Source organism: Panthera leo, chromosome A1 (genome assembly GCF_018350215.1).
Source record: "Panthera leo isolate Ple1 chromosome A1, P.leo_Ple1_pat1.1, whole genome shotgun sequence".
NCBI lineage: Eukaryota > Metazoa > Chordata > Mammalia > Carnivora > Felidae > Panthera > Panthera leo.
Window position 1 is genome coordinate 139,082,113 of NC_056679.1, and position 22,663 is coordinate 139,104,775.

Consider the following 22,663-nt stretch of genomic DNA (forward strand, 5'->3'; position numbering starts at 1 on the left):
GAGCCTGCTTGGTATTCACTATCTCCTCCTCTCTATCCCTCCCCCAATCAATCTCTCTCAAATAAACTTTTTTTTTTTAATAAAAAATAAAAATATAGTTTCATGAAATAGAGGAGGCAGGAGCTAAAGTGGAGTAAGTTAAGAAAATAAAATTGGTGGGGGTGCCTGGGTGGCTAAGTTGGTTGAGTGTCCAACTTAGGCTCAGGTCATGATCTCAAGGCTGCTAAGTTGGAGCCCCGCATCGGGCTCTGTGCTGACAAGCTCAGAGCCTGGAGCCTGCTTCAGATTGTGTCTCCCTCTCTCTCTGCCTCTCCCTGCTCACACTATATTTCTCTCAAAAATAAGTATTTTTAAATTAAAATAAAAATAAAAATGGTAATGTAGTTTCACTTATTAAGGTGCTGGCTAGACTTGGCAAACAGGTAAAAGATTTGTAAAGAAACTTAAGCATGTATGAAAGAAGAAATAAGGAATCTCTAGAGAACCAAAAGTTGAAAATACTGAAAAAAAAGAAAAGGGGGTGCCTGGGTGTCTCAGTCGGTTAAGTGTCCGACTTTTGGTTTTGGCTCAGATCATGATCTCATGGTTTTGGGGGTTTGGGTCTCACGTCAGGCTCTGTGCAGACAGCGGGGAGTCTGCTTGGGATTCTGTCTCCCTCTCTCTCTGTTCCTACCCCACTCGCACAGTCTCTGTTTCTCTCAAAATAAATAAAACTTAAAAAAAAAAAAAAGAAAGAAAGAAAAAAACAAGAACAGGAAGAAACGGAAGAATCAAAAAGATAAGGATAAACACTTGAGGAACTATAGAAATCAGGCCAGATAAAGTTTTCTCATGTTTAAAAAAATGAAGTTATTTATCCAGGAATATGTAATAAATTATAGTCAAAATATATAAATATATACACACACATATATATATGTATATGTATGTATATATATATATATAAATATATACACACATATAGATACTATATATATACACATATATATATACGTATATATCTATCTATAATTTTTGGTTTTGATGATGAATCTTATCCTTCTAGCCAAAATACAGGTACAACTGAGGGCTGTGGACCTTAAGGCACTGTAACTGGTTCTACAAGGTAGACCTTACAGTCCTATGATTTGTGTCACTTCTTAAATATGTTTAATTTCTCAAATTTTGTATTTTAAAAATACTGAGGCATCTTATTACCTAAACATCCTCTATTTTATCTTTGTTGTAAGTCAAACTTTTAAAAATTCACTTTGAAATACAAAATGATATTTGCAACTTTATCCTCTTCCCAACTCTAGTACTGGACCTTGTTTAGTATAGGTAGATGCTTTTTAGCATTAAATACAATTTCTACTACCACTCTAAAATGTATCATCATATTTTTCTAACGATATATGATTAAGAAAGTTAAAATTTAGTTTACTTTCATTCACTTTATTTGATAAGCAGGATCTCATACCTTTTCACCATCTTGCTTTTCCAGACGTGCCTGGGTTTCTGGTGCAGGCCGAGCATCCTTATCACTACTTTCGTCCTCAAATTCAATCACGCTTTGTTCGGGTTCTTCTTCCAGGAATTCTTCTGAGCTCTCTGATGTGCGTACAGTAGACTCCAATCTAGAAAAGAAAAAAATTCTTACTTGTTTTATTAAGGATGAATATAAACTTTCAGGAGTCTGTTAATCAAGTAACACTTTAAAGAATCAACTAAGTGTTGTTCAGTCAACAACTTCTGGTCCAAAGGCAGTCTCCTCTTCTTACAAACTTAGGTTCTTTCCTACCTTGTTCTCCAGTTTGAGTGGTAACGTCACCATCTCCTCAAGCATGTAAGCTAAATCCTTCTCTTACTCTCTACCCATTTATAAAAAGCAAAGTTTGGCCCAGGAAGAAGTAGTTGTAAGGGAAACAAGCTCGCAGCTCTCCAGCTTCTGAGGTTTCAGGTCTGTAGGAAAGAGGAGGCAGCTAGTGAGTAGTATCCACTGCAGCTGGTCCTCGGCGACTCTCCTGTCGACCTCCACACGTCGTACCTGCCACCACTGTTGGTTGGAGCATTTGACATGGTGCAGCCAAGAAATGGTTACGGAGAAGCCCAGTCTGCTGCTCATAGGGTGGGAGTTTGTGAGGTAGGATTATACTTTGCAGCATAAAGCTCCAGAATATTTATGCAGGTTTTACGGAAGGAATTCTTCCTATGTTCATGCTGGAGTACATGCTAGCAGAAACCCCAGGAGGCTGCTTATGGCCAAAATGATACACAACACAAAGTATTATCTCTGAACTTCAGTGAGTATCATACTAAAATTCATCACGTGGATGCTCATGCAACCTTGAGATCGAGTAGCCAGCCGTCCAGGTCACGGGTTGGCTATCTAACAGAGGACAGCCAGAGAGGAAGTTTATACAGACCTTGGATCCGGCTTCTGAAGGATCTGTTCCAAGTAAGTTTATGTTCACAATGATGTGTTTCGTTATACAGATGAACTATTTGGTGATTCTGAATCAGAACTCAATGAAGGATCAGGAGATGAGGTAAAAAGAGAAACAAGAAGAAAGGCAACCATCCCCAGAACCTGTACAAGAAAATGCTGATAGCGGTTACTATGAAGCTCAGCCCGTGGCTAATGGCAGAGAGGAGCCTTTGGAAGAGTCCTCTCATGAACTTGAGCCAGAATCTGAAACAAAAACTGAAGAACTAAAGCCACAAGTGCAAGAGAAGAACTTAGAAGAATTAGAGGAGAAGTCTATTTCTCCTCCTCCTTGCTGAACCTGTGTCTCTGCCACAGGAACCATCAAAGCCACGAGTTGAAGCTAAACCAGAAGTTCAGTCTCAGCCACGTTGCGTGCATGAACAACGACTCTAGAGGTACAACCCTGGTCTCCCTCCTAGAGGACCAAGACCAGGCAGAAGAGATGCTGAACAGAGTGAATCTGACAACTGTAGAATAATTTGCTATCCACATAGTCATCAAATTTCTGTTGATAACCTCCCACATGATATTGATGAAAATGAACTTAAAGTTCTTCATGAGTTTTGTAAACGCTGTGGAACTGCGCATCAATACCAAGGGTTTTGGGAGAAAGCTTCCAAACTTTGTGGGTTTTGATGACTCTGAACCAGTTCAGAGAATCGTAATTGCAAAACCAATTCTGTTTTGAGGGGAAGTACGTTTAAATGTGGAAGAGAAAAAAAACAAGAGCTGCAAGAGAGCAAGAAACCAGAGGTGGCGGTTATGATCGCAGGGATATTAGGTGCAATGATCGAGGTCCTGGTGGTCCACATGGAATAGTGGGTGGTGGAATGATGCATGACCAAGTTGGAAGAGGACCTCCTCCAAGAGGTGGCATGGCACAGAAACTAGGCTCTGGAGGAGGAACCGGGCAAATGGAAAGCTGCTTCACAGGACAACATCACAGAAGCTCCCGTTGCCAGTCTTAGCAGTGGTACGTTATGCATCATGTTTGCATTCTTGTTAATTTTTCTTTTTCTTTGGCTTTGGAATGTGACGGCCTTTTTGATCATTTTTTTGATGTGAAAAGCATCCTCTATCAGTTAAATTGAGGTGGACATTATTTCCCCAATTCCATAATAGGATTCACACTATTAATTTATAAATCTAGACTTGGAGAATTAAGGGCTGAGAAATGACCGTATCTTAAACTATCTACAACAAAATGAACTTAACAGGACATGCCCAACTGAATTCAGGTCCTCTGAGTCAAAAAAAACCCTCTGCTGCACATTTTAAGTGTTACTGTTTCTGCCTATTAATGTTGGAAACACAAACAATGCAATTTGTGCAACTGGAGAATCTTGTCTTTTTTCTTGGCTCCCCCCAAAAATACAACCGAACAGAAACTTGTTACGCACTCATCAAAAGGCACTGATGCTCACTCTGACTTCATTAACACGGACATCTGCAACAGGAGGCAACAGGGGGAAAAAAATCTTTCCTCTCTTTTTCCAGGAGAGAATAGTCTGTGAAGTGATGAGGGCATTTTATCTGCTTGCTGTGACCAGCGTGTGTACACATAAACCTTAGCAAGACTACAAGTATATTCCAGAAGGAACATAGTTATGAACCAAATAACAAAAAGAAGAACTTTAAATGCCATCGTCTTGAACACTAGACCAGATTTAGTAGCTCCATATCTAAGATTTTTCCACCTACCCCTTTTCAGTACAGGGATGGCTGGCTGCCCAACACATTACTCGTCCCCTTCCTCCTCTCTTTAAACTGTGTACAGTGAAAATGGTCTTTACTGTGTTTTTGTTCTCTGGTAATGTAATAAGCATGATGGTGCCTTCTATTAATACATCAGTCTTGCTGGTAATTCTGTACAGAATAGTGTATGAACTGCTGTGCTGCAAAGCCAAACAGCTGCAAAATGTTGAACAATCACTCAAGTATATAAAAACTGCAGTATCTTCAAAATCAGTAAAATTGACTAGCACATTAAAAAAAAAAAAAAGAAAAGCAAAATTCCACAATAATTCTGGGATGTTCAATTTAAAATGCACGGCTATGTTCCCTTCTAAAAAAAGTATTACATCTAAATACTGCTAAGAAAACTGTAATTATCTAACCTCTTACCTTTTCACAAATGACTAGCCTCAAATATTTAGTTATATATGCCTTGAACATAAATTTTTCACAAAAATAAACCATTTACATCATTACTCAACTATTCCAATTTAAAATTATTTACATAATGAAATCAGCAGAGGTACAGAATTTTCTACTCGAGTAAAATAATTTCACAGATGAAAAGGCAAAATTATGAATGGTTAACTCAGAAACAGCAGGTAGAACTAGTAAGACAAAAATCTAGTTTTACTAAAAACTTGAAATCTTGCTTTCTTTATGATTCCAAGGAAGATAAAGGATAAAGTTTTAACCTGAGGGTTCTGTTGATTCAGCTGGCTATTAAGTTCCTAGAGGGGTTGACTGAACTTAACCACTTATGGTTATCGCTAACTTGCGTTACATCCAATAACCCAGTAAAATAAATCAGTTATAAAATAAAACTTAAGGTTTTTAAAAAAACTAAACCTCAGCATTACTAAAAACTACAGCTACTGGGGCACCTGGTGGCTCAGCTGGTTAAGCTTCCTACTCTTGATCTCATCATCTTGAGTTCAAACCCCATGTTGGGCTCCACACTGGCTGTGGAGCCTACTTTAAAAACAAAACAAAACAAAACAAACAAAAAACTACAGCTACTGGCAGAGCTGGTGATAATGACTCACTTGGGGTAATATAATCACTAGAAAATTCTCTGGGATTTTCACACGTTATGTGTGGCTTATTTTACTCTCTTACTATCAACTTCTCACTGTAACATGTCAAAGTGACACCACTGGTAACTGTAATCAGTAATCCTTAGAAGAATTCAAATACAGACTCTTACACCAAGGTTATGTGTACACAAACAAGGTAATAATAGACTCCACCTTAAATACTAAATACTAATTACATGAAAATAAGAATAACCAAATAATGAGAGTAAAATAAACAGTACTTGTTTATTGAAGCTGTAGGTGAAGTCTGGGGAGTCTTTTCATCTTCCCCTTGCGAACTACTAAATTCAGAATCCTGAAATCGCTTTCCAATCTTTGGCCGCTTTAGATGACTACTTCGAGTACGAGTGGAAACTGGTGTTTTATCATGACCTGAGAAAAAAACCAGCAAAACTACAGTTAATTCATTATGTCTTGAAAGGATTACCTGTTACACTACACAGAAATTTAAGAACTATGCTAGCTTACATATATTCCCCCCCAATTACACATTTCTTTCTCTCATATCAGGCTAAGAAACAATGCCCATGTCTTTTTCTAAATTATGAAATAACTTTGCGTTATTCATTCCTCACATTTCTGTATTGCTCTGGGCTGTGCAATATATTTTGCATTTTCATTTATATTCTCTCCCAATAATCTTGGGAAATAAATAAGGTAGGTATCACTCTCCCGATTTTACTGGTAAGGAAATGAGGAAAAGGGTAGTGTGATAGCTTGCTTTGTTCACACAGCAAGACCAGTGGTAGTGGTGGCATTAGAACACAGCTCTAAGTTTAACAGATGACCATAGGGGAAGAGAAGGAAAAATAAGGTACAAACAGAAAGGGAGGCAAACCATAAGTGACTCTTAAATACAGAGAACAAACTAAGGGTTAATGGGGGGATTGGAGGAGAGGGGAAAATGGGTGAAAGGCATTGAGGAGGGCACTTGTTAGGATGATCACTGGATATTGTATGTAAGTGATGAATCATGGGAATCTACTCCTGAAGCCAAGACTACACAGTATGTTGGCTAACTGGACAATTAAAAAAAAAACAAAAAAAAAAAAACCCTCACCTCTAGATCTTAGGTAAGTCTTCATTTACTCTAAGGGACATCCCCTCCCCCTAAATTCTTGTGTCTGACATACTGGTAAATCAGCTGAATTTCTTACCTTCAGAAGTACTTGCAAAGGCATCTTTTAGAGAGTCCATCTAAAACAGAGATACAGATTAAAGGCAAAACTTTTAGATCAGTTTTTCTCCCTATGAATCTACTTCACTCCGTGTCAAAGAAAACCTTTTGAAACATTTTTCAAGTAGTACTTTTTGTACTATTCATCAATTAAGGATACCTACTTAAGAAATTAAAAGGCTACGTTATAGCCTCAGGTTATGAGGCTGAGCACTTACCAAGCCATCTAGTATGTTCCAATGCGACACACAGGGGTTTCCTAGTGTTCGGTCCTCAACTACCTTCTCTTCTCTGTCCATGTGCTCTCCCTGTGTAATTCTACCTACCACCTTTACTTCAACATCTATTTGCTGATGAAAACAAATACACAATTTAATCTCCCCAACTCTTTCCTGATTTCCAAAGCTCTCTTTCAATAAAATACGTATGTCCAACCAACTTCAGAACCAACCTGTCCCAAACTGAACTCTTATCTTTTCCCAACATTATTCTCTATCTTGGTTAATGGCAATAACAATTCAGTCAGCCATTCTAGCCAAAAACCTGAGGGGGTAATAACTTCCTAACCCTCATTCGGCGAACCACGAAGCTTGTCAATTCTGACTCTAACGAATCTCTCAAAACTGTCCCCTCCTTTGTATTACCAAAGCTTTAGTTCATGCCTTTATCATCTTGAATGAGAACTAGTCCAATAGCCTCATCTCTGGTATCCCTCGTTCTAACCACATGCTCTGTAACTCCCTCCAATCTAATGAAAGAAAAGCTTCCAAATCACAAAATGTGCCCACTCTCTTACTTTAAAAACAAACAAAAAAAATTTAATGGTTTATCACTGCCTAGAATACAAACTCTCAACCTCTTCGAAAACAAATGCCTCTTACGTACCAAATAGGCCATTTTCTTTCACACCTCTCCTTTTTACATGCTCACCTTTGGAAAGCTCTAACCTTTGGCACAAAACTCCCACCTACCCTTTCCAAGTCAGCTTGGTTGCTACTTTACCTATTCCACTCCTTGGGCAGAATTAGTCATACTCTGCTATGTACCTTCAATCATTTGCTATATGCTCTATTAAGGCAATTGTAATCCTGTAGTTTATTTCCTTATTTAACAGTTTCCAATAACGGACCATCTACTTCCTCCCATGCTTGTAAGAACCATATCTTTGTACATCCGGTACTTGCCACAGCATCTACTTTATTAGACCAACTACTGTTCATTTTTTATCACACACTTGCTGAAACCCTACAACAAAGTAGGCACAGAGACTTTAAGGCCTATTGATAGGACATAAACAAGGGTAAACTGTGACAGATGGCTAGACAAAAATCCGGTCTTCAAGAAACCTGCAGTTCAACTAGACAAAGACACAAATAAAGATCAATAAATAAAAGATACAAAAAGTCTAAGAGAAATACATGTAATGTTTTATGTCCCCAAATAGGAAAAACCAAGTAGAAATACCATCACCACTTAAAGAATAAATCATGTATTGATCACTTCAGAGTGTATATCAAAACATCAAGTGTACAACTTGTCAAAATGTGGACAATTTTTGTCAATTATACCTCCATAAAGCTAAAAAAATGTAGATCAAATAAACAAACAAGACCACTTTCCCATGTGGTTACTGATAAAAAGAGAGATTAAAAATAGTTTAATGTGAGAAATATTTTCCTTGAACTAATTAAAATCTTAATGTAATCTGAGTAAGAATTTCTAAAACCAAAGAAAATCCCATTTATGCTGCCAACCTTATGATATGGTTTAATATATATTCTCATTTACACAACCCATTTATAAGTATTTGGCTTATTATTAAAGTAAATCATTGTATAGGAAGAGATTTTTTTCTACATTCACTGACTGGTTTTATGTCTGAAAAACAGACATAAAATGTATACATACATTTATAAGTATTTGGCTTATTATTAAAGTAAATCATTGCATAGGAAGAGCTTTTTCTACATTCACTGACTGGTTTTATGTCTGAAAAACAGTACATAAATCTGAGTATATCTGAGAAATCTGGACCACAATATAATAGAACCCAGGCTTATCATGAAGTTTGAAGTTCCAAATGTAGAAAAAATTAAAACTCCTTATATGTAATTATATTATTTATGTTATCTTTAAAAATGTTTCAGGGCACCTAGGTGGCTTAGTCAGTTAAGCATCCAACTCCTGATCTCGGCTCAGGTCGTGGTCTCATGGTTTGTGAGACTGAGCCCCACGCTGACCACACGAAACGTGTTTGGGATTCTCTCCCTCTCTCTGTCCCTCCCCACTTGAGCACATGCTCTCCCTCTATCTCAAAATAAGTATAATGTTTCAAAAATGTTCAGTCAACACTCATGCTAATTAAGGCAGGAATACGGGGCACAAATAATTCCCCAAAGCACTTTTCCTAAAAAGGTTACCTAGTATTTGCAAAGTGCACTACATTCCACAAAGACGTAGCATATATAGCCTCAAACTTCCCACAATAACTTCACAACTTTTAACCTACAACTAATATCACTTCTAAAAATTCATCCATGCCTCAAACTTCCCAAAGTAACTTCATAACCTTTGACCTACAACTAGTATCACTTCTAAAAATTTATCCCTGTAAGGAAAGCATTACATAGGCAAAAAGATACATGTATAAATGTGTTCACTGCTGGGCCACTTATGTATGTAAAAAACTTAAGTATATAATACGTTAAAGAAATAAACAATAATATTTCCATATACTAGAATAGTATGCTTCTACTGAACAATCATGTTTTAAACAGTAATGCCATGGGAAATACTTGCAATACCATGTTAATGGAGAAAAACAGAAGCAGCACAACAGAAAACAAAAATGTACACAAATACATGTAATATATATGAAATACAAATGCAAAAGTGTTCACAGTTGCTGTATCTAGGGTAGTGGAATTACAAATTTTTATTTTACTTTGTATTAGTGTGTGTGTATTCCAAATTATTCTTCAAGGAAAATTAAGTCCTTAGTAACCAATTAACAGGAAATACCAAGAAAATGAGCACAGTAAAAATTACGTAAGTTTGGTGAATGAACTGTAACATTTACAAAATCAAATATGAGCTGCATCTAGTTTAAAGAAACAGAAAAATCATTTCCTACAATAAACATACAGTGTACCTACAGTTAGCTGCATCTCACTAGACTGATTGTCTTCAGTTTCTGCTTCATATTCTGGAACAGATGCAAGACCATATTCTCCAGACATGGGTCTTTTGGCTTCATTTTGAGAAACTGCTGTGTATAGAAGAAATTTAAAAATTGTAACCTAATCAGTATTTGGTTTTAACTGTAGCACTGTTTGTACTGATTTTCACAAAAGCCCTGAAGAGCATCCTGAACAGAGTGTGTTGAAAATCTAGGTGTGGAACATCTCCTTCATCAGTAACTTACAATGAAACCTTGAACTCACAAAAAGTATTAGTTACCTGTATTTAGTGACTATGAGATCGGGAATTACCCTTTGATCCCTTGATGCCTATTCTATGCTGATATCTGGGTTTACTTCTTACCTACCAATACCTGCCAGAATGTTAGATTCTTATGGGCTATTATTCTAGGTTCCCTTATTATTAGTAACTCAAATGTTAATACATAACAAAAATTCAAACTTTAGAAAAGAGGGTCTGTTACTAGAAAGGTCGCATTACAATATACCATAACTCTGGACTGTAAGACACAACCATCAATAGGCACTTTTTTAAGCTGGACACGTGTTCAAACTGAAAACCTGTAATTCTTACCAGTAATTTTAAGCGTTTCTCTCTGTAATGCTCTGGTGACTGGTATTCGCTGGTACCAGTGTCCAACACCTTCAACTTCCCAGAGGAGTTCATGATCTCCTGGATACTTTTCAAAGTACTGCTTGCAAGCTGAAAAATACATTTAGAATTTTCTAGAAATCCCTGATATCAATTGTTTTGGAAAACAGAAAGAAGAGAAAGCTGCTACACTCACTTAAAAATGCTAAGGCAACTCAAGAAAATCACACAGCAGTCTCATTTACGAAAACTTTAACATGATCAAAAAATAAAAATCCTGATAAAAGATACGTTTCTAAAAAAAAAAAAAAAAAAAAAAAAGATGCGTTTCTAGTAAGAAGTTGCTACAGCCAAGGTCAAAGAGGTTTTTGCCTGCTTTCTCCAATAGTATTTTGATGGCTTCCTGTCTTACATTTAGGTCTTTCATTCATTTTGAGTTTATTTTTGTGTATGCTGTGAGAGAGTGGTTCAAGTTCATTCTTCTGTATGTCACTGTCCAGTTTTCCCAACTGGGAAAGTTGCTAAAGAAACTCTTGCTAAAGAAACTCTTTTTTCCCATTGGATATTCTTTCCTGCTTCATCAAAGATTAGTTGGTCATAGGTTTGTGAGTCCATTTCTGGGTTCTCAATTCTGTTCCATTGATCTGTGTGCCTGTTTTTGTAGCAGTACCATACGGCAGCTTTGTAATACATCTTGAAGTCCAGAATTATGATGCCTCCAGCTTTGGTTTTGTTTTTCAACATTACTTTGGCTGTTTGGGTCTTTTCTGGTTTTAGAATGGTTTGTTCTAGCTCTGTGAAGAATGCTGGCGTTATTTTGATAGGAAGTGCATTGAATGTGTAGATTGCTTTGGGTAGTATGGACACTTTAACAATATTTGTTCTTCCAAATCCATGAGTATGGAATGTTTTTCCATTTCTTTCGGTCTTCTATTTCTTTCATGAGCTTTCTATAGTTTTCAGCATAAAGATCTTGTACCTCTTTGGTTAGGTTCATTCCTAGGTATCTCATGGTTTTTCGTGCAATTGTAACTGGGATGGATTCCTTGATTTCTCTTTCTGATGCTTTCATTATTGGTGTATAGAAATGCAACTAATTTCTGTACATTGATTTTATATCCTGCAACTTTGCTGAATTCACGTATCAGTTCTAGCAGTCTTTTGATGGGGTCTTTCATGTTCTCCATATAGAGTATCATGTCATCTAGAAGAGTGAAAGTTTTGACTTCTTCCTTGCTGATCTGGATGCCTTTTATTTCTTTTTGTTGCCTGATTGCTAAGGCTAGGATTTCCAACACTATGCTGAAAAACAATGGTGAGAGTGGACATCCCTGTCATGTTCCTGGCCTTAGAGGGAAAGTTCTCAGTTTTTCCCTATTGAGGATATTAGCTGTGGGTCTTTTGTCTATGGCCTTTATGATTTCGAGGTATGTTCCTTCTGTCCCTAGTTTGATGGCTTTTATCAAAAAAGGATGCTATAATTTGTCAAATGCTTTTTCTGAATCTATGGAGAGGATCATCTGGTACTTATCAGATTTTTTCATTAATGTGATATATCACATTGGTTGATGTGCAGATATTGAACCAGCCCTGCAGCCCAAGAATAAATTCCACTGGATTGTGGTGAGTCATTCTTTTAATGTATTGTTGAATTTGATTTGCTAGTATCTTGTTGAGAATTTTTGCATGCATTTTCATCAGGGAAATTGGTCTGTAATTCTCCTTTTTAGTGGGGTCTTTGGTTTTGGAATTAAGAGAATGCTGGCCTCATAGAATGAGTTTGGAAGTTTTCCTTTCCATTTCTATTTTTTGGAACAGCTTCAAAACAATAGGTATTAACTCTTCTTTGAATGTTTGGTAGAACTCCCTTGGGAAGCCATCCAGCTCTAGACTCTGGCTTGTTGGGAGAGTTTTGATTAATGATTCCAATTCTTTACTGCTTATGGGTCTGTTAAAATTTTCTACTTCCTCCTGTTTCAGTTTTGGTAGTTTGTAAGTTTCTAGGAATTTGTTCGTTTCTTCCAGACTGCCCGAATTGTTGGCATATAATTGCTTATAATATTCTCTTATTATTGTATTTATTTCTGCAGTGTTGGTTGTGATCTCTCCTCTTTCATTCGTCCACAGAAACTTCTTACTAGACATGTCTCCAGAAGTAAGGGAAACAAAAGCAAAAATGAACTATTGGGACCTCATCAAGATAAAAAGCTTCTGCACAGCCAAGGAAACAATCAACAGAAATAAAAGGCAGCCTATGGAATGGGAGAAGATATCTGCAAATGGCTTATCAGATACAAGGCTAGTATCCAAAATCTGTAACGAACTTATCAAACTCCACACCCAAAAAAAACAAATAATCCAGTGAAGAAATGGGCAAAAGACATCAACAGACACTTCTCCAAAGAAGACATCCAGATGACTAAGAGACACAGGAAAAAATGCTCAACATCATCAGAGAAAATACCTATCAAAACCACAATGAGCTACCATGTCACACCTGTTAAATGGCTTAATATTAACAACTCAGGAAACAAGAGATGTTGGCGAGGATGTGGCAGAAGGGGAATCCTTTTGCACTGCTGGTGGGAATGCAAAGTGGGGCAGCCACTCTGGAAAACAGCATGGGGGTTCTTCAAAAAATTAAAAATAAAACTACCCTATGACCCACCAAGTGCACTACTAGGTATTTAGCCAAGGATACAGAAATGCTGACTCAAAGGAGCACATACACCTTTCAAATGCACCCCAATGTTTACAGCAGCACTATCAACAATAGCCAAATGATGGAAAGAGCCCAAATGCCCACTGACTGATGAATGGATAAAGAAGGTGTACACACACACACACACACACACACACACACACACACACAAAATGGAATACTACTCAGCAATGAAAAGAATGAAATCTTGCCATTTACAACAACGTAGATGGAACCAGAGTTTATTATGCTAAGCAAAATAAGTCAGATAAAGATAAATATCACATGGTATCACTCATATGTGGAATTTAAGAGACAAAACAGATGAACATGGGGAAGGGAAGCAAAAATAAGATAAAAACAGAGGGAGAGACAAATGATAAGAGACTCTCAAATACAGAGAACTGAGGACTGGTGGAGGGGTGCTGGGAGGGGGGAATGGGCCAAATGGGGGATGGGCATTAAGGAAGGCACTCGTTGGGATGACCCCTGGGTATTATATGTAACGGATGAATCACTAAATTCTACTCCTGAAACCATTGTTATACCATATGTTAACTAGGATTTAAATAAAATTTAAAAATAAAAATAAACCCCCCCCAAAATAAGATGCACATCACTTAAAGAGAAAATTACTAAATGTTACTAGAGGGCATAAAATTAAAACAAAAGGATTATTAAACTCAACAGTGTAAAACCACCAATTATTCAGTAAATTCTATGCAATTTAAAACAAATTCCCAACAAGTTTATTTTTTAGGAAAACTTTTCAACAACTCGATCCCAAATTCAAAATGAAAGAACAAAGGGTTAAGAAAGGATATGGAAGAAAAGGAGGGGGAAAAAATTAAAATACTAGGGGGAAACATCCACCAGGAAACAACCACACATACTTTAAAAACTTGGCAAATGATAGAGAAGGTATTACATCTCAGGGGGGAACAGATAAACTATCAAAATAGTAATGCTAGAACAAAAATCCATACAGAAGAAAATAAAAGTCAGATCTTGACCTCACATCAACACCATTCATATCATTAAATTCTAGATGGATTCTTAGACCTATTAAGAAAAGCAAAATGTTTAAAAGAAGACCTAACAGGAGGGCCCCTGCTGGCTCAGTCAGAAGAGCATGTGACTCTTGATCTTGGGATCACCAGTTTGAGTCCTACGCTGGGTGCAGAGATTAAATAAAACTTTTAAAAAATACAAAAGAAAAACAAATACAAAAGAAAACATAAGAGAATACCTCTGGGACATTACAGTGCTAAACAATTTCTCATGAAAGATTTAAAAAAAGTCACAATCCATAATGAAATATTATGATAAAGTTTAAAACTTTCATCAGCAACAATGCAACAGAACTTTCTACAATAATGGAAACGCCTTGGGGGCACCTGGGTGGCTCAGCTGGTTGAGTGTCTGACTTGGGCTCAGGTCATGATCTCGTGGTTTGTGAGCTCGAGCCCTGCATCGAGCTCTGTACTGACAGCTCAAAGCCTGGAGCCTGCTTTGGATTCTGTGTCTCCCTCTCTCTCTGCCCCTCCCCGACTTGTACTCTGTCTCTCTCAAAAATAAATAAAAATAAACATTAAAAATGTTTTAAAAAAGTAATAATGGAAACGTCTTATGTCATCACCGTGAATACAGTAGCCACTACTAGTCCCATGAGGCTACTGAGGAACTGAATGTATAATCCCATTTAACTTTAACTAAATTGAAACTATATTTAATTTATATTAGTGACTGCTTTACTGGACATCATAGTTTTATATTAAAAACATAACATAAAGACAAAGATTAGGAGATCTTCAGAATAAAACAAAGGGTTAGTATTCTAAGCATATTTTAAATAAATCCTAAAATCGAATTAGAAAGATAAAATGATCCCAGAGAGAAATTGGTAGAGGCTATGAAAAGGTTATTCACACATAATGCAAACTGAAAGATCACTTAACCAAAGAAGGTAAACCTCACTAGCTGCCAAGGAAATGCAAGATGAAACAGTAAGACACCATTTTCACACCCATCAGATAATAACAAGCATCCAAAGAATAAGGAAAATGGAAACTCCCACACTCTGCTGGTGTGAGAACAATTTTGCAATAGTTAGTAAAGTTGGAAAGATGTGTTTTATGCTCCAACTCTACTTCTGGATATGCACCCTAAAGACTTACACATATGCACAAGAAGTCATTTATAATATTCACTACAGGACTGTTTTTAAACAGGGGTGGGAGGTACAACCTAAGTGCCCATCACTAAGGGATACATGAATAAAATAGTATGTATACAGTAAAATACTATGCAGCAACTACAACAAACTACAGCTATATGGATCAACATTGATAAATGTATAAAAAAGATCAGTAAAAAAGCAAGTGAGTATAGGTGCAAAATGATGTCATTTATATGAAGTTTTAAAAACATACTGGAGCACCTGGGTGGCTCAGTCAGTTAAGCGTCCGATTTCGGTTCAGGTCATTGTATCACAGTTCGTCAGTTTGAGCCCCACGTTGGGCTCTGTGCTGACAGCTCGGAGCCTGGAGCCTGCTTCAGATTCTGTGTCTCCCTCTCTCTCTGCCCCTCGCCCGCTTGTACTCTGTCTCTCTCTCTCTCTCAAGAATAAACTCAAAAAAAAAAAAAAAAAAAACACCGATTAAACAAAATGATACAGCCTCTGTGGGAAACAATTTGGCAAATCCTCAAAAAGTTAAACACAGAATTACCATATAACCCAACAATTCCACTCTCAGCTACATACCCAAAGAATAAAAAGCAGGGACTCAAACACATATCTATCTGTACACCAATGTGTATGGAGAGCATTATTCATAGCAGCCAAAAGGTAAAACAATCCAAGTGTCATCAAAAGACGAATGGATGAATAAATGAAATGTGACATATTCACACAATAAAAATATACTCCGCCATATAAAAGGAATGAAATTTTGATATATGCTACGAGGATGGCCCTTAAACACTATGCTAAGGGAAATAACACAGACATAGAACATATACCGTATGATTCCACTTCTATGCAGTAACTAGAATAGGCAAATTGAGAGAGTGAATGTGACTAATGCCACTGAATTGTATATACACAAATTGTTCAAATGACAAATATTATGTTATATATATTTTAGCCCCAAAAAACTTAAAATTTTTTTTAAATAAAAAAGCAAGGGGCTCCTAGGTGGCTCAGTTGGTTATGCATTGAAATTCAGCTCAGGTCATGATCCCACAGTTTGTGAGTTCAAGCCTTGCTTCGGATGAGCCCTGCTTCTCTCTCTCTCTCCCCCTTCTCTGCCCCTTGTGGGATTCCCTCTCCTTCCCTCCCTCTCTACCCCTCACTCCCTTGAGCGCGCTCTCTCTCAAAAATAAAAAAATAAATAGGGGCACCTGGGTGGCTCATTCGGTTAAGGGTCTGACTTGAGCTCAGGTCATGATCTCACGGGTTTTGAGTTTCAGCCCGTGTCAGGCTCTGTGCTGACAGCTCAGAGCCTGGAGGCTGCTTAGGATTCTGAGTCTTCCTCTCCCTCTCTCTCTCTCTCTCTCTCTCTCTCTCTCTCTCTCCTGCTCCTCCCATCTTGATCGCTCTCACGCGCGCTCTCTCTCTCTCAAAAATAAATAACACATTTAAAAAAAAAAAAAATCTCAGCTGCATATATTTTTTAAATAAATAAAATAAAATGGCAAACTAAATGATGCCTTATGGTGTTTATGGTCACAGATCTAAGTATGAAACTTAGAACAGAAAGGATATACACCAACTTCAGGAACACTATTATCACTGGGGAGAAAAGGAGAAAGGGGAATGGGATTACGGAGGAGTCCAAAGAGACCATCAACTGTATCTACAAGATTTTATTTACTTCTCCCTACAAGTTAATAAAAACAACAAGGCAAAACCTTACCAACTGTTAATCTGGATAAGGATACACTGACACTAGGATACTATTGTCTCATTTTTTTTTCCTGTATATTTGAAAATGTTTCTCACATTTTCTGGTTTCAGTTTCTTCTATACCTATGAGAAAGAAGAGGCCAGAGAAAACAAGCACAAGAGGCCACACTGATCATCTGTCTGAATTTAAATGACTAAAACAGTAGAGAATGCCTTACACAGTATGAGGTCCAAAAGGAGTACTTTACAAAGGGTGACTAGACTTGAAGGTCCCAGTTCAGATTTGTCTGGCCAGAGTCAGAAAGAGAACTCTCACACTAATGTCATTCAGCTAAATAATACAGAAGGTATGTGCCCACAAGAAAGAACATCTACCAACTAAGCAGCATTAGCTATTCCTTAACAAGTTTTGAAGACTTCTTCCTCTTACTGACATTCTAATTCATTCATTACTGACAGCACTAATTAATTCATTCAGCCTTGCAATAACATTCTTTTAAAGCATAAGCTTTATAATATGGACCCTACAATTCCCCACAGATATTCCCCAATGCTAAATGTCTCCCAACTATTTTAACCTTCTTTGCCTCACAGAATCTTTTCACAGCCATTTATTCAGCACATTCATTCCATGCAAAGAACTAGACCAAGTGGTGTTACAAAAGACCTATCCGTGGACTTTATGCACAATGAACTCAGCACCTAAACTGTTGTTAAAATAAAAACTTAGAAGAAATAGAAGATAAGGTACTTAGAAGGTACTTAAGAAGTATAAGAACACTACATGTAAAGCATCACAAGACTTAGAGGAGGAAAGATACATTTTTGTTGGGCAGCGATCAGGCAAGGCTTTCAGCCTGGGCCCTAACAAAGAGGCAGATTCTAGAAAACTCAAGATAATTAACTCTAGAGTTATTACGAATTTACTGATGTGGATGGGTACAAAATTAATACAAATCAGTATCTTTCATATTTATAACGACTAGTGAGAAGAAATAATGTAAGAAAACACAACATCTATAATAGCAACAAAAAAGATAAAATTCCTAAACATATACATTTTTTTCCTATATTAGTTCTAAGAACTGTATGGAGAATATACATGCTAACTGGTTTGAACAAAATCCTACAGTTGTACATATTACACAATTATAATATGTTGGATAGAAGAAAACAGTCAATTCTCCATAAGCTAACATGTAAAGGTTTTGTTTTGTTTTGACATTTTTAAAAATTCTAATTCCAGGGTAGTGAACATACAGTGTTAAATCAGTTTCAGGCGTACGCCAGTTGAATGTATAGATTCACTTGGGCTGCTTATCCATAATTTTGCTATTGTAAATAATGCTGCAATAAACACAGGGGTGCATATATTGCTTCCAATTAGTGTTTTAATAGCCTCTGGGTAAATACCCAGTAGTGTGATTACTAGATCATAAGGTAGTTCTATTTTTAATTTTTTGAATAACTCCATTCTGTTTCCACAGTTTGCATCAGTTTGCATTCCCACCAACAGTGCAAGAGAGTTCCCCTTTCTTCACATCCTTGCCAAAATTGGTTGTTTCTGGATTTTAGCCACTCTGACAGGTATGAGGTGGTACCTCATTGTGGTTTTGATTTGCATTTCCCTAATGATGACTGATGTTGAGCATCTTTTTCTGCGTCTGTTGTCCATCTGGACATCTTCTTTGGAGAAATGTCTGTTCATGTCTTCTGCCCACTGTAAATTGGATCATTTGTTTTTTCCGTGTTGAGTTGTATCAGTTCTTTATATATTTTATATACTACAACCCTTCACCAAATATGTCATTTGGAAATATCTTCTCCCATTCTGCAGGCTGTCTTTTCATTCTCCTGTGTTATTTCCTTTGCTGTGCTGGGCAGCAACTTTTCACTTTGATGTAGCCCCAAAAGTTTATTTTTGCTTTTGTTTCCCCTGCCTCAGGAGACCTATCTTGAAGGATGTTGCTAAGATTGATGTCTGAGAAATTATTGCCTGTGTCCTTTTCTGGGATATTTATGGTTTCAGTTCTCACATTTAGGTCCTTGATCCATTTTGGGAGTATGGTGTATAAAGGGTCCAGTTCCATTCTTTTGCATGATGCTGTCCAGTTTTCCTAACACCACTTGTTGAAGAGAGTTTTTTCCCCATTGCACATTCTTGCCTCCTTTGTCAAAGATTAACTGACCATATAATTATGTGTTTATTTTTGGGCTTTCTATTTGATCTACAGGTCTGTTTTTGTGGCAGTACCATACTGTATTGGTTACTACAGCTTTATAGTATATTTTGATATCTGGGACTGTGATACCTCCAGCTTTACTTTTCCGTTTTAAGGTTGCTGTGACTATCGGACGACTTTCATGGTTCCATACAAATTTTACAATTGCCTGTTTTAGTCATGTGAAAAATGCTATTGGTATTTTGATAAGGATTGTATTTAAATCTATAGATTGCAAAAAAAAAATAAAAATAAAAATAAATAAATCAATCTGTAGATTGCTTTAGGTAGTATGGACATTTTAACAATATTTCTTCTTCCTGTCCATGAGCATGGAATGTCTTTCCATTTCTTTGTGTTGTCTTCGATTTCTTTCATCAGTGTTTTATAGTTTTCAGAGTGCAGATATTTCACCTCTTTGGTTAGGTTTATTCCTAGGTATTTTATTATTTTTGGTGCCAATGTAAATGGGATTATTTTCTTAATTTCTCTTTCTGCTGCTTCCTTATTAGTGTATAGAATTGCAACAGACTTCTGCAAACTGATTTTGTATCCTGCAACTTTACTGAATTCATTTATTAGTTCTAATAGTTTTGGTGTTTGTTTTTGGTTTTTTTGTTTTTTTTTTAAGATTTTACTTTTAAGTAATCTCTACACCCATCATGAAGCCCAAACTTACAACCCCTGAGATCAAAAGTCACAGGCTCCATTGACTGAGCAGGCAGGCACCCCTATCAATTCTAACAGTTTTTTGGGGAGTCTTTAGGGGCTTATCTGTAAATATAAAAGTAATCCCAATAACATCCCAACAGAATTTTGTTTTTCATCTAGTAAATAGATTCTCAAGTCCACACAGGGAAACAAATAAGCAAGGTCAGACATATTAAATGGGGGAGACTAGTCTTTTTAGATGTTCAAAAGCTAAAATAAATATAACAGTGAGGTAATGGAACTTAAAAGATAACAGAAATGAATAAGCAAATAAGAAATCTACACAAATATATATACACACAAAAATTTAACATATGCTATACATGAAAACTTAGTGAACTTTTTGTTAAAGGGACAGGTAATAAATATTTTAAGCTTACAGGCAATATGGGCACTGTCATATTGTCAATATGGGCACTAACCAATTCTGATGTTTTAGTGCAAAAGAAGCCATAGACATTATGTAAATGAAAGAACATGGCTGTGTTCCAATAAAACTTTATTTCTAAAGACAATTAGCAGGTCAATGGACCACTGTCTGCTAACCTGATACAGACATAAATGCCAAACACTGCAAAAAAATACATTATTCAATAAATGAGACTAGAACAACCACATACCTGTCACGTAAAATAAAGTCGGATCTATACCTCAAACGGTACCCAGGATAAATTCCAAGTGAATAAAAGATACAGGAGACTTTATTTAATCCATGTCTTTAGGAATGGGTACATGCTATAGTATTGTGTAAATCAGCTCCTCATAGTTAGCTAATCATCTACTCTAGCTTGCCCATCCATACTTGGCACTCATTACCTATATGCAGAATGAAAATTATCTTTCTAAAGCTTACAGTGTCAAACACTATAATATTTCCTATATCATTAAAAATATTCATGGGGGCGCCTGGGTGGCTCAGTCGGTTAAGCGGCCGACTTCGGCTCAGGTCATGATCTCGCGGGTCCGTGAGTTCGAGCCCCGCGTCGGGCTCTGTGCTGACAGCTCAGAGCCTGGAGCCTGTTTCAGATTCTGTGTCTCCCTCTCTCTGACCCTCCCCCGTTCATGCTTTGTCTCTCTCTGTCTCAAAAATAAACGTTAAAAAAAAAATTAAAAAAAAATATTCATGGAAACAAGTGAAGATCATCAAAAATATTGGACACGGAGCATCATGAAGGAACTACTAATTACATTGAAAGAGAAAACCAAATGGAAATCCAAGTTCTTCAAATTTAATAAGCATGCTACAAGATAGACAGGAAGACCAAGAAATAGACAATGGAGATGCCACTTAGTCTAAAATTTTCTATTTTCAATGTACTCCTTTATTTTCACATTTCAAAGAGTCTTATTCACAAAATTATACAAACGACATCAACAAAATATTATTAGGCAATTTCTGCCTAAAGTGAAGGATAACTAAAGCTCCCTAAGACTTTTTGCAAAAATAGACATGCACCTATAATTCATTTGGTATTCAATTTATCATAATCAAGGCATTATTCATAACGATGAAAAAGTGGAAACAACCCAAAAGCCCATCAACGGATGATGGATAAACAAAATGTGGCATATCCATAAAATGGACTATTATTCATCCATAAAAACAAATTAACCACTGACTCATGCTACGCCATGGATGAACCTTAAAAAATTTTAAGCACAATAAGCCAGACACAAAGGGCTTATAATATAATCATATCCCATGATTACATTTGTATGAAATGTCCAGAATAGGTAAATCCATAGAGAACGAAAATGGATTAGTGGTTGCTAGGGATGAAGGAATGGAGGAATGAAGAGTGACCACTAACTGGTGCAGGGGTTTTTTTTTGGAATAATGAGAATGTTCTGGAATTAGATAGTGGCTATGGTTGTACAGCTATGACTATAATAAAAACCACTGAATTGTACATTTTAAGAGGATGAATTTTATGGTATGTGAATTATATTTCAACTTTTTAAAAAAGCTCCCACACTTCCAAAAAGCCATTACATGAAATAAGGACATATTTGTAAAATGAAGCCCTACGGAGCCAAAGAATCCAAATTTACTTAATACTTACTCATATATGCACATTTACAATATCTGCAGAAACAACTCAGAAGTGACACTGAGACAAGCTTAACATTTTTTAACTTAATTTACCTGTGTACATTAGAGAGGAGAGTGGATACCGCAAGCCAAGTGCATCTTCTGTAAAGGAATCAACAAAGTCCTCCAGCATTTGAAGACCAAAATCTTTGCCTCGATACTTCTTTCTTACAAACATTGTATCAAGGACTGGCAGTTGGTAGCTTTGGGTAAGAAATGAGGCACATACACTTCCTGTAGTCATAAAACAGAAACCCAACAATTTTTCACATTAAAAGGCCAAATATGTACATACATTTAAAGAACATGAGTCAACAGTCTTTCTAGAAATGGTTAGTTTACTACATCAAGAAGAATGTTAAATAAATGGATCAATTTCATAATATAAAATCCTTTCCAGCTGCTATTACACATCAAAAAGTATATATGTGATAATGAGAAGAGCTATGTATTTTGTTTGCCAACAGTATCACCTAACACAAGTAACTATTCTTTCTCATTTTATGAGCTATATACTAGAATATGCATCTCTGTAGACTTGCACAACTTTAAAACTCATCAATTGGGGCGCCTGGGTGGCTCAGTTGGTTGAGCGTCCGACTTCGGCTCAGGTCATGATCTCAGGGTTTGTGATTTTGAGCCCCGCGTTGGGCTCTGTGCTGACAGCTCGGAGCCTGGAGCCTGCTTCGGATTCTGTGTCTCCCTCTCTCTGGCCCTTCCCCGTTCATGCTCTGTCTCTCTCTCTCTCTCTCTCTCTCTCTCA

At 36.8% G+C, this 22,663-nt stretch overlaps 1 protein-coding gene and 1 pseudogene across 9 annotated transcripts in view; one reads left to right on the plus strand and one right to left on the minus strand.

The window, feature by feature from the left end:
• Positions 1–22,663, minus strand: part of FAM169A (family with sequence similarity 169 member A) — a 93,705-nt gene that overhangs the window by 7,538 nt on the left and 63,504 nt on the right. For all 9 annotated transcript variants that reach the window (XM_042941073.1, XM_042941088.1, XM_042941063.1 and 6 more), the window contains 6 exons: positions 21,955–22,134; positions 10,250–10,378; positions 9,631–9,743; positions 6,456–6,495; positions 5,520–5,670; positions 1,460–1,616 (listed from right to left, as the gene is read on the minus strand). In XM_042941073.1, coding sequence (XP_042797007.1) covers positions 1,460–1,616; positions 5,520–5,670; positions 6,456–6,495; positions 9,631–9,743; positions 10,250–10,378; positions 21,955–22,134 — 770 coding nt within the window. The remainder of the gene's footprint in view (positions 1–1,459; positions 1,617–5,519; positions 5,671–6,455; positions 6,496–9,630; positions 9,744–10,249; positions 10,379–21,954; positions 22,135–22,663) is intronic.
• Positions 2,073–3,532, plus strand: LOC122226548 (annotated as a pseudogene).